At 40.1% G+C, this 18,020-nt stretch overlaps 1 protein-coding gene across 3 annotated transcripts in view; it reads left to right on the top strand.

The window, feature by feature from the left end:
- The window catches only part of MUSK (muscle associated receptor tyrosine kinase), a 234,275-nt gene that overhangs the window by 32,361 nt on the left and 183,894 nt on the right, over nucleotides 1-18,020 (top strand). For all 3 annotated transcript variants that reach the window (XM_040417267.1, XM_040417265.1, XM_040417266.1), the window contains exon 2: nucleotides 1,146-1,272. In XM_040417267.1, coding sequence (XP_040273201.1) covers nucleotides 1,146-1,272 — 127 coding nt within the window. The remainder of the gene's footprint in view (nucleotides 1-1,145; nucleotides 1,273-18,020) is intronic.

The following is an 18,020-nucleotide window of genomic DNA, read 5'->3' as shown; positions in this document are numbered from 1 at the left end:
TATGGCCAAAGGCTATTCCCCTCCCCCCACATACATGCATTCTCCACTTGCCAAGCGTGCATATTTTCTGAATTGGAAAGTGGTAGAAAGCCAATGTCAAAAATGAAACTGCGCAAAATCTCTAAATCAGTGATGACGTCATGGTTAAGGTATGTATTTTTTTGTTTTTAACCCTTAATAACCCCTGAATGGCCTCAATTTTAATGTGATATGCTGCGATCAGCGATGAATGCAGCATCTGAGGGGTTTAATGACAGGGGACCAGCGTGATCGCTTTTCCACGTTATTGCGCTTGCTACGTATAATGCAATGTGATTTGTGATGAAGTCATTCATAACTAATCAAAATTTTTTGTGAAATTTAGCAAAGCAGCCAAATCAAATTTTTCATAACTTTGCTGATCTCTAGTCAACACCTCTGGTGGCAGCTTATCTCCCCTAAGAACAAAGTGATCAAACATGATGCAACCAATGGACAGATCGTCCTCTCCCTTGACATTTGTTATTGGGGAAGATTTGGGAGGTCTGTGTATACATTAGATGATCGGCTGATCCCACCAAAATCTGTAGGTTCGGTGAACTTTAATCTACACGCTGTATGTATTACTAGATTACTTTTTGAAGTATAATATATGTATGCTACTCAGGTTCTCTTTGTTTTATATTTCATATAAAAAATATATTACACACTTCTTGACTTTTCCCTGCACTGTAATCAGGAATGTTTCTATGAAAACTCAAATAACTATTAAATGATTTTTCTTTCTAATTTAAGAATTAATACATACCAGACAAACACTGCTGCAAAAAATATTAAGGATGTTTAGTAAATGGCAATTTTTTCAGAATTTTATGAATTTGACACTGATAGATGACAGCCATTTTCCTTTGACCATTCTCTATAATTGCTTCTACTATTCCAGGCATGGTATTATCAAAATTCTTGTCTTATTATATTTAAAGACAGCTGGACAAACCAGAGAACAAATCTATGCTACCCAGTATGATTTACTATACTGACAGTTCAGCCTTCATGTATTGTAGTTGAGTGTTGTGCTACGTTTTTGATGTTTTGTTTTCGGGTATGTACAGGTATGTACTGTATTAATTTTTGTGATATTAATTATTATTTGTTCCTCTGTTTAGCTCCTTTCATCACTACTCCCCTTGAAACCCTTGATGCTTTAGTGGAAGATGTTGCCACCTTCATGTGTACAGTTGATTCATATCCTCAGGCGGAAATCATATGGACACGTAATAACATTCCTATCAGGTCTGTAATAGACTTTCATGTTTAGAGACTCACAATGATGTTTGTACATTTTATAAGTGCATGTGTCATCCGAAAATGACCTATTGTTTAAATTATGCTTTTATGTTAAATATATTTTTCTAGAATTTTGGGTGTTTTTTTTTTTCTATTTCACTATCTATATTTAAAAATCCTGCAATTTTCACACTCGCCACTAGGCCTAAAATGTGTTCAGACTTCCTGTCTTTTGAGAGCAGCCACATGGGCCATAGACACAATGAACAGGAACTGGCCCCATTGACTTATATGTGAGCTGTATTTTTCCAGAAAACGTGAGGAACCCCCAACCGCATCATCTGAATCAGAAGTCATCATGATCATTGAAAGAATTCCGTATGATCTTCAAATATTACCATTTTGATTGATGCTGCTGTTGTTGGGTCGCTTCTCACGTGTTTCTGTTGCTTTATTTTTGTTTGATCGATCACTATGGTTACCTGATGTCATTTCTGCTTAGGCGGTCTATTTAAATCGTGTATACTGTGCCATTTTGTATGCTACATCTGTTTGAGAAAGGCTCGTATTGAAGCCGAAACACGCGTCACAGAATATCTTATATGTGACGAATAAAGATATTTAATCAGCAGAAGAAAAAGTGAGTGCCGGTCTTTTCTGTCTATACAAGTGAGCTGATAAGCTGTGATATCATCTATTGAAAATGGTTGATCCGGTGTTATCTATATAAAAGTGTCATCTGTCATTGTAATTCTCCCTGTGGTGATAATGATAGCAGCTGAAAAGTTACCTGAACAGAATAGAAAATCATGAACTATTATTAGGCATAGTGCGAAAATTGCAGGATTATATACATTTTATAAAATATAGATATTAAAATTAAAAAATTAAAAAAATCAACAAAAATGTTATAAAATGTTTAACATCAAAACATGATTTAAAAATAGGTCATTTTCTAATGACACATTCCCTTTAACACAGTATATCAGTGTGCTACATACTAACATTGCTAATTTCAGTGAAATCTACAATTTAAGAATAGGTGCCACGTGCTGAGGAAGAATTTTAAAATACAATAGATTGCAAAGTGAATTATAACCAGGTCAGAGGTCAGCAACCTTTGGCACTACAGCTGTTGTGAAACAATAATTCCCAACATACTCCATTCATTTATATGAGAGTTCTGAGAAGAGCAGAGGGAGTATGCATGCTTGGAGTTGTAGTTTCACAACAGCTGGAGTGCCGAAGGTTGCCTACCCCTAAACTAGGTAAACTTTTCCAAAAAAATTTCATATTACACTCACAAACTCAAATGTATTTTATTTGGATTTTATGTTATAGATCAACATAATGTAGCAAGTATATGTGAACTGAAAAGAAAATGGCTTTCAAAATGTATAAGTAAATAAAAATCTGGAAAGTATGGCATGCATTTGTATTCAGCCCCACTGAGTCAATACTTTCTATAAATTCTTAATGATGACTGGGCCATTTTAACACATGAATATGCTTTGATCCAAACCATTCTGGCTGTATGTTTAGGGTCGTTGTTCTGCTGGAAGGTAAACCTCCACCCTAGTATAAAGTCTTTTGCAGCCTCTAACACGTTTTCCTCTAGGATCGCTCCATCCATCTTCCCATCAACTCTGACCAGCCTCCCTGTCTCTGCTAAAGAAAAGCATCCCCACAGATTCTCCCACCCGAGTTGTGGATCTCTGCACCTCTTCCAAAGTGACCATGGCCTCTTGACTACATCTCTAATTAGTGATCTCCTTGCCTGGGCTGTCAGTTTAGGTGGACTTCTGTGTCTTGGTAGGTTTGCAGTTGTGCCATACTCCTTCCATTTTAGGATGATGGATTGAACAGCTCCATGAGATGTTCAGAGCTTGGGATATATATATATTTTTTCACCGTGTTTTACACTTCTCCACAACTGTATCCCTGACATGTCTGGAGTGTTCGTTACTTTTTATGATGCTGTTTGATCATTAACATTCTCTAACAAACCTCTGAGGCCTTCACAGAACAACTGTCGTTATACTGAGAATAGATTACACACAGGTGGACTCTATTTACTAATTATGTGACCTCTGAAGGCAATTGGTCAAACTTGATTTTATTTAGGGGTATCAGAGTACAGGGGCTGAGAACAAATGCACATCACACTTTTCAGATTTTCATTTATTAAACATTTTTAAAACCATGTAATATATATATATATATATATATATATATATATATATAGTAGTTTTCCCGTCTTGGCCTATAGATTTAGGTGCACTGTTGTCAGACTGCCCCTCAGTCTGTATAAGTAGAAATCTATAATCTAAAAATATTAAGTAGAAATTTCCTTGGTGATTGAGTGTCTGTTAATATATTTATATTATAAATTTTTAAAACCAAGTATCATTTACTTTTCCTTCACAAATACTTGCTATTTTGTGTTGGTTTATCAGATAAAATCCCAATAAAATATATTCTTGTGGGTGTAAGGTGAAAAAATGTAATAGAGTTCAAGGGGTCTGAATACTTTTTCAAGGCACTTGTATATTATTGGTTGGCTGTTTCTTTAAATGGACTAACTAGTCATCTGAGAGACTGCTCAGTCATTAATTTGTGCATATGTACCGTATATGTGGTTTATATATGCTGGACCAAATTTACTAATGTGTCGGCCTAGAATCTGTCTAAAAGATGACCCAAATTGGTGAAATTTGGTACAACTAGAACTTCTATATATTTTATGACTCATTCAAAAAGGGGATGAGGCTTAGTAGGAAAGTGTTGTGGCTTTGATGGAAAGGAGCATGGCCTAAGATATGACTTTTGTGCCAAAATTGCACCACAATTCTGGCTTAGGCTACTTTCACATTAGCGGCAGCCTTCTCTGGTATGCGTGCACTAGCGGCAGCACGGATCCGGAAGGCTGCCGCTAATGTGAAGTAGCCTTAAGTTTCTGTCTCAAAATAAGCCAAACAATAGTTAGACATTGAGTTAGACAAAAGTGTCTATCCAAATCTGGTGTAGGTCCACAGTCATGGCCAAAAGTTTTGACACTGACACATGTAATGGATCTCCTAGCACCCCGAATGGGTACCTCCGTTGATGTATCATCCTAGTGCTTCCCCAGGGCTTCAGACACTCCACTTGACACCGTAAGCACTGCCGACCCCACGAACCACCAAAGCTTGGTTGGGATCTCGCCGTCTTCTACCCACCATGGACCTATGACAAGGCTTCCAGGTTCCAGTAGGTGAACCTCTCTGTCTTCAGAGAGCGATACAGGAACAAGCTCTTAAAAGAGCTCAGGGATTATAGCCAGGGGAGTATACAGCATATAGCATTCCCCAGTGTAGATGCAGCCTTTTCCCCACACACATGAGACGAGGCTCTATGTTGAGGGTAAAACAGGAACTCTTTAATGGGGCTACATGTCAGCCTTTTATGCAGGTCTCCCAGCAAGGGACACTATCCTGTGGACCTTGTGGAGGCCTGAGACAGTTTTTACATTAGCCAATCACATGCATTTACAGTATGGAAACACTCCCAGCAATTGTACACAACCCCCCCCCCCCCCCCGCCTGTGATGCAATTAACAAACACAATGTGCTCTGCCTGTGATACAATTGCCAAAACACAATGGGCTCTGCCTGCGATACAATTACCAAACACAATGGGCTAACTTAATCACTCACAGGCAAAAAACACAAATTTTTCCCCAAAACACAGAAAACACACCAAAGCCCCACATATCCCCATAAATATTACATTCCTTAATAGCTCTGATCTGGGCGAACAACATATCCAGAAATCACCCAGATCCGAGCAGGGGTTCCGGAAATCCATGGAAGTCACATTTGACCGTCCGCAAGAATGGCTTTCCTGCCCAAAACAGTTCCACAAATTTAGGCAGTGTGGCCAGTCTACTTTCTCCTTCAAAGTTTTAGTATATGGGCCATAATCCTGAGGCAAAAGGCTGGCAAAAAGCCCCCTCCAAAACCCAGTGGCGAGGTTATTTCCACCACAACACAAATTTAGATTTTCACAAAATTTGTGGCTTCAATGTTTTTAGACCATTTTGTCAGATGTTTCTGCACTGGGAATTTGAGGATTGTCCACAGATTCTCAATGGGAATGAGATCTGGAGAGTTTCCTAGCCATGGACCCAAATTGTCAATGTTTTGTTTACTGAGCAACTTACTGTAGTTATCATTTTTTCCTTGTGACATTGTGCTCCCTCATGCTGCATTGCTTGTCATAAGATTGCTCCTGGATCATTTGGGAGATCTTGCTTTTGGAGAATGTTTTAACCATTTAGTATAGGCGAGCAAAGTTTTGAAAAATTAGATTCAGATGAATTCAATTAGTCACAGATTAATTAATCATCAGAAATAGCGATAAATCAAGTATACCCGTATTTCACGGTGGCTGGGGGATTGCATGGAGCCAGCTACTGAAGTGAACTCGCTCCATGTGTGGTGTGTGCCAACTATATCATACAGAAGACACCCGGCTGCAATGACGGGGAATAGCGATCCCACCACGTCCCGTCATTTAACCACTCAGATGTTGCAATCAACACTGATCATGGCATCTGCCTCCCTCTGCCTTCCAATTGGAGCCCCCACAGTGAAATAGTGTAGCTCTGATCGCTTACCATGGCAGCCTGGATGCTTTTAAGGTTTCCAATGGAGCATGTCAAAATCCTATTCACCCTAATAGATCTCTATTTGGGTGAATAGGACAAGGGATAAAAAGATCCCTGGATCTAGCCCCCTAACGGGGGTAAAAGTTGTGACTGTAAACCCCAAAAAATATTAAAAGTTTAAATCACCCTCCCTATCCTATTTTACATATAAAAATATATAAACAAAAAAACATATAAGGTATTGCCTCTTCCAAAAATGTCTGAACTATTAAAATATTAATAACATTTCCTGTGCACTGATCGCCATAATGGAAAAAAAATAAAAGAAACGATTCACAGGCTTTTGTCACCTTTCCCACCCAAAGAAATTGAATAACAGTGATCAAAAAGTCGTACTACAAAAATGGTATCAATAAAATCTAAATTCTGTTCTGCAAAAAAAAAAAACCCTATGCAGCTCTGTCAACTGAAATATAAGAATGTTACGTCTGTCAGAATATGGTAATGCAAAGAAAGAATTTTTCCCCATTTTACAATAACAGACATGGTAAATTGAATGGTGCTCTTAAATAGTACAGCATATCCCCCAAAAATAAGCCCTCATATGGCTACATGGATGGAAAGTTCAAAATGTTATGGCTATTGATTGCTGTCCAAACCAGTGATGAGGAGAAGGAGGAGTATCAGGAGCAATAGATGACATTGAAGTCAATGAGAAGGAACGACAGCTTCCTTCTGCTGACATTGACGACCCCTGACTGCCGGAGAGTGGGTGAGAGTGGGTGCAGGCTGGTGGGAGATGCAACGGCTGCTGTATCAGGCTGTAACACTAAATGAGTGGCACGGTTTTACCACGCCACTTTCTGGTGATGCTCCATGTGTTGACACTAGGCTGTCGTGCCAACATTAGCACCCTAACCGCTCCTCACCTTCTGCCCACACATCCTGAATACCGCCACACTAATGTCCCCCAGCAACTTTGTGAAAAATTCCCACAGTGGCGAGTATGGCATTTTCTCACCGCCACTGCTTTTAAGAACCCGTGCGCCACTAGTATGTTCCTTACAGGTAAGTCTCCCAAGTAGCAGATGGTGTACCCCTCCCCTGTTTGGCTGCATATCTTCCACTGCTTCCAACCTACTGTCTCATGGGCACTGCCCTTTAATACTGAGGCATAGTAATTCTATGTATAAACTAACAAATTAACTGGGAAAGTTGCAGCAGTTCAATAAGATGCACAATCAACCTGCACTGTCTCTGCTGTCTCCCTATTCTCTACCTACAGTTTCTAAAATGTCTCCCTATGATCTCCCTACACTGTCCCTGCACTGTCTCTGCACTCTCCCTATCCAATATTCTTCTATTTATAGCTTTCTGTAACACTGTCCCCAGCGCATAAGCGCTTGTCACGTCTCTCCCTAAGCTCAGTTCGCAGTGAAATGGAGACCATGTGGGATGAGGCTTTTAAAGGGCTGTGACATCACAGGGGATGGCTACCTGTGGATTAGCTGACTGCACAGCATTATGGGTCATATCATGTTCCGGGCTTCTTACCTTCACTTTGTAACACGTGCAGCAGCCATTTAAAGAGAAAAAACGTTTTGTTACCACAAAGCATGAGGAAATTCGGATTCATGCGAATCAAATTTTTCCTAAATTTCGGATCAAATTCCACTTTGGATGTTTCGATTCACTTAATACTACCATTTAGAGGGGAGCAAATTTATTGAAACTTGTGTCCGAATCAATTCCACATGAAGTTGCTCCAACTGCCCTTAAAATTGGTATATACACCGACTAATCTAAGACTCAGACTTTTTTTTATGAGCAGATGTTATCTCTGTTAATCTTTTCATGAATTTTTTTTTTCTCTCCCCCCTTCCTAAGCTCTTGACCGCAATCACAGCAATAGCAAATAATGTCAGAGTGATACTGACATATACTATGAGTAAAGGTATGGTTCACGGTATTAACAATTTCATGTGTTATGCTTTTTCATATTCCAAAGCTTCCATAATTTTTCCCTTATTTGGGACAGGTGGTAAAAACAGCAGCTTGTTGAAGGACCAAGCATCAAAATTTTTTAACCATAATGGGGAAGATCTCTGCACCTGTTTATATACAAACAACTTATGTCAGAATTATGAGTGGCTCATTCTGCACAAGCATCCAAAAATAATTCCTTTATGGGGAACCATATTTATACATGGGCATGTGTTAATTGTCAGAAAAAAGAGTAGCTTGTTCTGAACAAGCCTGGAGAAATTCCATCCTTTAATTGGCATGTGGCCGCAATAGTAGTGGCAACTGTAGCAGAACAACATATAACAGACAAGGCAATAGATATGTATGTGGCTGTTTAGGGGTGGTAGTAGTAGTGGTGACTGTGTAGCGGTAATGGTAGTGGCAGTAGGGTTAGTGGAAGTAGCAGTAGGGGATTAGCAGCAGGGAATAGCAGCTGCGGTGGTGGGGGCAGCAGCAGCCATAGGGTATGGAACATGATGGTAGGCAGGCTAGCAGTGGCAGCAGCATGATCGCAGCAGCAGCCATACTGTAGAGAAAATGATGGTAGGAAGGCAGACAGTGGCAGTGGAATTATGAGGCACCATTAGCAAGGCTAGGTCTATTCATCAGTCTCAGTCAAAGGAGTGTTAAAATCCATGCCTCTTTAATTTCAGATCCATACCTCTTTAATTTCCTGCTCTGAAACCCCACTGAGATGATTGGGTGTCATGACCTTCATCATCATCATCAGCCTCCTGTACATCACCAACTCCGCCCACCTCCTTTAGTGGTAGCTCCTCATCCTTCTCCTTCAAGAGACTTTCTCCTTGTGGGTCCCCAACAGCTACAGGGCAGCCAACAATATGTATAATCTGTTATCCTTCTGCCATTGTTCCTTGTTGCATGAGCATCTGTTCTAAGATAAATAACAGTGGGATGACATAATTTATGCCACAGTTGTCTCAACTGACAAATTTTGTGGCCTCTTCGAAGAGCTTCAGTACGCAACAGGTGTCTCTGATGAGCTGCCACTGCCTAACCTTGAAACAGCACATGCTCCCTGCTGAGGTGGTCTGGTGCATAGCAAAATCCTGCATGGCTTTACGATGCTCATATAGATGCTCTATTATCTGCAAAATGGAATTCCAGCTAGTTGGAATGTTGCAGATTAAGCAGTGTATTAGCAGACCATTCTGTTGCTGTACAATAAGTGCAGGGGATGGGGGAGCAATGCTCTGCCCTGTTGGAAACAGGAATATATCCATGGAGGAGGAGGTGGATAAGTGGCATGTGTGGGAAACAGGTTGACACAAATGTGGAGGTGTCAATAGGACCTGGCCTTTTTGCTGCTGTGTTGCCTCCCAGAAAAAAATATAGACCCAGTGGACTGTGAAAGACATTTACTGTCCCTGCTCATAACAGCTGCTACAGGTGTCCACTGTAGCGTGCACCTTGATGCACAATAACAATTGCGAGGAGCGGTACATGGTCTCTACCATGCAACTGTGCAAAGCAGAGGTAGCTTTTTGGGAGAAATAATACCGGTAAGGTATGTTCCAGCAAGGCTGAGTGCATGCCTTTAGCTCCTTTAAGGCAGCAGAATCCACTAAGTGATAAGACAGAGACTGCATTGTCATCAACTTGGCCAGATGGGAGTTAAGCTTGCACACCAGCAAATTGCTGGGCGTGTAGAGTTGTTTCTAGGCCACACATTCCATATTTATGGCTGACAATGAGTGGAGAAGGAGAATGAGTGATCTGAGGGGGAGAAGTAGTAAGTAGTAAGTGATGATGACAATGCAATGGACACTGTACTGCATGTGGATGTGGCTTGACTAACATAAGGAATACTGGGAGAAAGACACTCTTGTTCTGCTGGCAGCCACTTCTATTTTGGCACGAGATTGGGTGATGCTGATCCATATGTTGCAGTAGAGCCATGCCTACATTAGTGTTTAAATGCCCGTGGCTTATTTTAATTATCCAGATCTTGCACACGGCAATGTTTTTAACTTCTAGCACTATGGAGAAAATCTGCCAGACAGGAGATACTCACATATTCCGCACACAGCTAGCAGGAGCCGAGCTTGGCTTAGGTCTGGCATGTTTTCAGCCTGAACCCACAGTATTAGTGGCATCACCAGTTCCCAAGCTGACCATAATAGAAGCAAATCTGTCCCTGGCAGTTTTTTGGGGAGGTTTCACCACACTTTGCCTTTGCTCTTTATAGTTGTCCACTATCCCCCTTCTGATGTTACTTCCTCCTCACCACCCGGATCCAGCTCCCAGGTCGAGTCCAACACACAATCATCATCATAGTTCTCACCCTCCCAATTACTTTTAACTTTTATCAGACTGCGATATGTCATTGTGGGGTTCTTGCCCCCCTCCCTATTCCTTGCTTCATATTTGCCCCAAATGCCATTGTGTCTACCACTACCCCTACCACTACCACTATGGCTACATGTACCACTAACACCAACACAGTGATGCATGGAGTCCCCCGACTCCACTTCAACCTCCTCCTCATGGTGTTCCAAATGCTGACTACTCTCACACAAGTCATCAACAAGAAGACTCTCTTAAGTATCTTCCATAATGCATTGTAGGGTTTGTTACCTATTCTTAGGAAAAAAGAAGATGTCCCCCTTGGAGGGGACAGTGAAGAAAAAGAGCATGTAACTGAAAGGCTTCTCTGGAGTTGCAAGGAGGAGGAGCAGGAGCAATGCCATGACCCATGGCTCCAAGGCACAGTGTCAGACTCAGAGGTGACCTAACCATCATCCTACTGTGACTAAAAGAAGGAGGAAGCCATTCAGTTCACAATATCATCCTCTTAGACATTTTGACAGCAAAATGTCGCTGGATGCCTTTTTTACACAATTCGTCCTAAACAAATCAAAAAACTTGATTAGTTTTGCGGACAAATTTTTGTGAAATTTGTATCCACTTATTACGAATCGATTCACTCATACTTAATACCATTTTTTATGGTACGGTGCAGGCGGATTTCTCACTGAAGGGAGGAGGTAATCAAAAGAACCTAGGGCAGGCCAGAGGGGTGAAAGGGGAGGGATTTCGTATGAAAAGCGACGAGGGGCATGGGCACCGGCCGCATGAAAGCTGCCCCTGGGCACCTTCAGAAGCTAATTAACATATTGAATAAAGGTGTTTTTCTGAGTAAATCGGCGATGGACAGCAATATAGAAGGTAGTATTCTAAGATGGGGAATGGAATGGAGATCCTGATGTTAGTGTTCTATAATGGTGATTTTAGGTGAAAGACTCCCTTTAACCAAATGGAGTGGTGGTGGATTGGAGGCTAGAAGTGGCTTGCCCATTAGAGAGATGGAGGGGTAGGCTGGAGGCCAGAATGTGTAACATAGACATGGTCACTTTGTGCACTGAAGCAAGTGGTTTAGCTGCTTCGGTCAGCAAAGTCTGGTTATCATTAGAGTGAATAGGGTAGCTAACAAGTGACTTATTGTGAGATAGGGGCTAGGGAGGCTAACCATGAAGGTGGTCGGGTGGTTTGCAGTGATCTGTTTGCAGGGAGCCCCCCAGAAGCTGGTGCAGAAGATGGGAGTAGTAGTGGCCCCAATTAGATATTGTGTTACAGTGTGTTCCCTCAGGCTGTCGCTCTCTGGGGTTAGGTGCAGTGAAAAGGTGGATTGAAGAAACCAGAATCAGTTTTTTTTTGCGGACCGCAAAACACATACGGTCGTGTGCATGTAGCCTACATGTAATATTTCTTAACCAAATCATTTTAACAGCATGTTGATTGCAAACATTGTTTTTTTTTATGCTTTACGCATGTATTATAATCATTAGGATTTTGTGTCTCATCTGACTGTTAAAATCAAAAAGAGTATAGTGTAATTTCGGGGATGGCCAAAAAGGATGGAAATTCAGCTGCAGAATTTTCACAGCAAAATCCATTGTGAATTATGTGTTACATGTAGATTTGTTGCATATTTGCAGCAGGTTTTCACTTAACCATTGCTGATAATATAAATATTGAATTTTCCATCTTGAATTCTGTGGCAGAAAATGTACAAGTACACCCCGAATGGCTTTACCTTCAAAGTGACAGCAACCATTTAGCTTAAGTGAAGCTATAAAGTTAGTCATGTTAGGGCCAAATATAATTAATACATTAGAAAATGGAGTGGCCTTTTCTTTGGGGTACAATGTCTGGTTTTGGTTTTGGGAAACCCTTCTTGGAAATGACTCAAATGTTATACGAACAGCCGGTTGCATACATTAAGATTAATGGTATCGGTTCCTCTCCTGTTATGATGCGGAGAGGGATGAGACAGGGTTGTCCCCTGTCTCCTCTCCTCTTCGCGCTTTTTATTGAACCGCTGGCTTGTCGGATTCGTCTTGATAAATCTATAGAGGGCTTTGGGCTCGCGGGAGTGAGCGACAAAATAAGTCTATACGCAGACGACGTGATTCTGTTTTTGGATCAGGGTTATAAAATCCTCCCACATGTTATAGAGGTAATAGAACAGTATGGTAAATTATCAGGGTATATGATTAATTGGATAAAGTCATCGCTCCTCCCGCTGAGCCGGAAAGCTCTAGATGTAGGGACGCGAGTTCGAGTTTTGGCCCCTGATGATACCATGGATTATTTGGGGGTTAAGATTGGGATTCCAATAAGTAGGTTCTATGAGCTTAATCTGGCCCCAGTTTTAGATAAAGTTAGGACCAAGGTTGGCGCTTGGCGCAAATTGAATCTGGCACAGATAGATCGAATCGCATTGATTAGAATGATTATTTTGCCTATGGTTCTGTTCCCAATTTGTGCCTCTCCTATTTGGATTGATGACATCTTCTTCCATAGATTGGAGACCTATTAATGACCTAATCTGGGGCAGAAAGAGGGTGCGTATAAAGCAGAGATATTTATGCTTGTCGGAGGTGGATGGTGGGCTTTCATTTCCCTTCTTTCAGGGTTATTATTTATGTGCACAGATTCAACGGTGTTGTAATGGGAAAGAGAACCTACTTATACGTTTTCTGAATAAAGTTATTAATAAGCCAATAGATAATATTTTTGCATGTTTGGAAACAGGGATTATGGGAATGAGGAAGTCGTTGTTGATCCCTTATTCACTACAGAGGGTGTGGAATAGGTTAAAAGAAATACTTAAAGTTCCCGGCCCGCTTGCTTTTACCCCTTTGTGGAGGAACGAGGGGCTAGAGGAATTTTGTAAAATTACTGAATTTGGTTATTGGACACGTAAAGGCATCAGTAGGGTGTCTCACTTATTTTATTTAGGTCATTTTAAGTCATTTTCAGAATTTGGTTTAACCGATAGTTCATCACTAGATTTATTTATGTATGCACGTTTGAAACATATATTTGAAGCCTCTAGGAACAGGGGCCGTATTTTTCCACAAGAGAATACTTTCTTTGATTACTGTGATGCCCAGAGGGATGTGAAGGTGAAGCTATCTAGATTATATTTTAAATTTCGTAGAGCGCTGGCAACTGTAACGCCTTTTAAAAGCCCAAGTAGATGGGAGCAAGAGCTGAATTGCTCCCCTCTACAGTGGTCCACTATCTATAGGAACGTGAGAAGGGCGACAGTTTCCAGTGCTCATAGATTAATCCAATTTAAGATTCTCCATAGACTGTATTATACCCCTAAAACCCAGGGAAAATTTCCCCAGAATACGGATCGGGTTTGTTGTTGCCCTAAATGCGGATATGTGAATGCGAATTATGTGCATTTGCTTTGGAGCTGCAGCAAAGTCAGGAAATTCTGGGATGAGGTTTTTCTTGCCCTACAAAAGGAATCCTCAATGAATTATAACCCGGGGATCTTGATAGTAATCTTTGGTGATTTTGGCTCAGAAACAGAAGTTCCCTCGTATGTCAGACGGATCTGGATGAGAGGATTGATGGTAGCAAAGGTCATACTGGTCAAGTGTTGGGGCACTGCTGCCCCGCCCTCGTCAAGGGAGTGGGCTTTATACTTTCAGCAAATTAAAATATATGAAGAGATTGAAAGGAATCGGAGAGATGCACGCAGAGCCACGTAGAAAAAACCTATTTGTGTTTCGCGCCTTTTTTTTGATTGAACTGAGGGGAACGACAGCCATTGGGGGGGGGGGGGGGTCATTATGGGAATGCTTATGTTTTTCTATGCTATGTACACGGTCGTGATATGTGATATATTTATATATATTATACACTAAAGTGATTATTAATTGGCTATGTATTAATTCTATGTTTCTTTTGTAAAATAAAAAAATAAATAATAAAAAAAAAGAAAATATGCAATTTTGCTGTGAAAATTAATTACCCATTTTGCATCTTGTCCAGTTTCACTCCTGAGTGTATTTAATACTAATGTGCACAATCCTGTGGATAACTAGTAGATTATGACTACATAGTCTCTTCTGTAGTCAGGTTATCATAATAGAAGATTATCTTGATTTACCAGCAGACAGACGCTTCTTACTGTCCTGCAGCTTCATCCTCTCATAGATGTCTCATAACAAACTATAGTAACTAAGAAGAACCACCCCAGACATAATTGGGAGAAAAGAAGGGCTATAGAAACATTACACTGCCTGACAGAATGGTAGAAACAAAATAAAAAACTTTCATGAAATATACTCATAAAAAGGGTAATAATGCCCCCTGTGGCTTTTTCAACAATTCAGGCTGGAAATAGTGTTGGGCGTGTGCAGGTCAATAGAGGTGTGTATCTTTGCCCACCTAATTATCATGACCATCAGTGTATAGGATGTATTGAACCCCTATATGCTTCTCACACTACCCATTCACAACACATGATTGGCCAAGGGAGACTGTGCCTCCAATAAGTTATCACACACAGACAGCAGAAGCCCTATTTGGTCACACACAATAACCTGGGGGAAGCTGTATATGCTTCTCTAATATATTGTAGAGGCAGTAGACAGAGTCCTCCAGACCTATCTAAAAGCTATTTTGATCCCCCAATTGACTATTCTATTGCAAAAGTAATGCAATAGCTAGATGTAGATTGAGACACTCAACATGTTTCTACACTGCTGGTTTGAGAGTTTGATCAGGAGCCATTTCTACAGCGCTGTGCTCTAGCAGATATAGCAGAAAAATGGAACACAGGCTCCAATGGTGACCTGCAGCACAGCCTCCAGTGCCCATAAGGCCATGAAACGACTGCCCAGCATATCGCCCAATACCAGGATAGGCTCAACCCAGTAGGTGGGCCCTTCCTGCATAGGGCCCAATCCTGTGGTGGGGGTGTGAAACCGCACAGTGATGCACCCCGCTCACAGGTCGCACCCCCCACTCTCAGGCTACACGCAGCCCACCTCCGCTACACAAGCGTATGTCAGATTAATTAGAGGGTATCCAGGCAACTACATAGCTCACTACATGTCATTTGCACATATAGAGAGTGTGGGATACAGGGAGTTAATGCCTACCACAAAAAGTGCAGTCTGTTGTCCCTGCATATGTGTTATTCTGCACGGCATTATCATTCCCATACAGTAATACACTGCACCAGACATACATCATACCTACTAGGGGTATTAGAACATTTTCTAAAACAGGAGTAGAAAATGATAAATGAGACAGGCCTGCATGTCCGCCTCCCTCCCTGCCCATGCCAAACCTGGCGTGAGCGGGAAAAAGTTGCAGATTGTGGTGCAAATAACCAGGCGTATATCTGATAGTAAATGACTCCCATAACAGCGTCCATATTTGCTAACCTCTACTGACGTGCTCACACCCAACACTGTTACCAGCCTGAAACGCTGACAAAGGTATAAGGGGGCTTCATTACTAGTGTTTGTCGAGCAACAGAGTGCTCGTGTAGAACACTTCCCGATGCTCGGGTGCTCTACAGAGCACCCGTGCACAATGGAAGTAAAGGATCTTAACCACTACACTATACAGCTGTATAGCCAGTTACTTAAAAAAAAAAAAGAGAGAGACTTCTGCTATTACTAGTAGTAAGTATTCCTATACAGCAGAAGTCTCATATTTTTTTTTATTTTTTTAAAGTGACTGGCCATGCAACTGTATAGTGTAGTGGTTGACATGCTGGGCTGTAATGTAGAAGGTTGTGAGTTCAAATCCCATCGGAAACATTTCAGAAATAGAGGTTAAATTTAATTTAAATATATGTTTTTAGCCATAATATATTTACATATATTTTAGATATTATAGACCATGTCTATATAATTTTTTTTTGTAATTACACATTTTTTACAATTACTAAAAAAATATAAAATATATAAATTTATTTTAGCCTCTATTTCTGAAAAGTTTCTGATGGTATTCAAACTCACAACCTTCTAGATTACAGCCCAGAATGTTAACCAGTACACTATAGAGCTGCATTGCCAGTTACTAAAAAAAAAAAAAATATGAGACTTCTGCTGTATAGGAATACTTACTACTAGTAACAGCAGAAATCTCTTTTAATTTTTTAATTTTTTTTAAAGGAACTGCCATGCAGCTGTATAGTGTAGGGGTTAACATTCTTGCCTGTAATGTAGAAGGTTGTGAGTTTGAATCTTTTCAGAAATAGAGGCTAAATTAGATTTAAATACACTAAATCGAGCATCCTGCTCGAGCACACGCAATATTCGGCCGAGCATTGCGATGCTCGCCCAACACTATTCATTACCCTTTTTATTAGTACATTTGATTAAAGTTTTTTGTTTTGTTTTTACCGTAATGTCAGGCAGTGAATAACTAATCTATTTACAGATGGAAACTTTAGTGACTTTTTTGCTGTGATTTTTGCATGGAGACATTACAGCTTAGAACGTGATAGGGGAAGAAAGAAATTGCTTCCTTAGTAAATGAGAATGCTCTTGCAAAGCAGAGTAATGGCGGAGTATGTCACACAAAACAGCTTGCTGTTATGATATAGTGATCACATAGCTGGAGGGGGGAGAGCATTTGCAGCATGTATCGATAGAATAAAATTCATCCATGTACCGTACAAGCTATTCTAAAATAACACTTTACAGTGTAAAATGGAACCCTCCTCAGGCTGATAACAAATACCTTGAATGGATAATTATATATATATTTACTAGTGTTGAGCGCAAATATTTGAATAGTGAATATTAATTGTGAATATCTCAACTTTGCTAATTGACAAATATTTCAAATATAGTGCTATATATTCGCTATATCGAATATTCGTCATTTCTTAACATCTGAAAAGATGATTCCTTCCTGCTTCTTTCTTGTGGGTCAATGAGTCATTGGCCCACAAGCAACTTAAGCAGGAAGGAATCATGTTTTCATATGGGAAAAAAAATAACGAATATTCTAAAAAACAAATATATATAGCAATATAGCGAATATATTCGTTATTTAGAATATTTGCCTTTTTTCCCCTATCTGTACAGTTGTTTGCATACTCCTCCCCGACAAGCGTCCCCATCACCATGGGAACGCCTGTGGGTTAGAAAATACCATCGGATCTGAGTTTTCCCTGAGATCGCGAAAACTCAGATGTATATTCTAACCGACAGGCGTTCCCATGGTGACGGGGACGCTTGTCGAGGAGGAGTATCCCAAAGTGGAATAACAGTACAGATTGAAAAAAAAAAAGACGAATATTCTAAATAACGAATATATTTGCTATATTGCTATAACTTAGTTTTTTAGAATATTTGTCATATTCGTCATATTCTACGAAGTAATAGCAATATAGCGAATATTCGTAAAATACACATATTGACTGCAATTTAGCTAATATAGTGCTATAGTATTTTTATTTTTAATAGCGTACATTTTTTCCAAATCTGAAGTTCAGAAAATACAATAAAAATTAGACTATAAAAAAAGATTTTAGCACTATATTAGCTAAATTGCACTCAATATGTGTATTTTACGAATATTCGCTATATTGCTATAACTTAGTTTTTTAGAATATTCGTCATATTCTAAAACAAGAATATATAGCAATATAGTGAATATTCGTAAAATACACATATTAGCCAATAGCCATAGCCAACCAATAGGAAAGTTGCCTTATACAGTTAAAAAACTAAATCGCAATACGCGAATAATTAAATCGCATATTATTCGCGATAAATAGAATAATGCC

Source organism: Bufo bufo, chromosome 2 (genome assembly GCF_905171765.1).
Source record: "Bufo bufo chromosome 2, aBufBuf1.1, whole genome shotgun sequence".
Taxonomy (NCBI): domain Eukaryota; kingdom Metazoa; phylum Chordata; class Amphibia; order Anura; family Bufonidae; genus Bufo; species Bufo bufo.
Note: the sequence above shows the minus strand (reverse complement) of the source record. Positions and strands in the feature narration are given on the sequence as shown.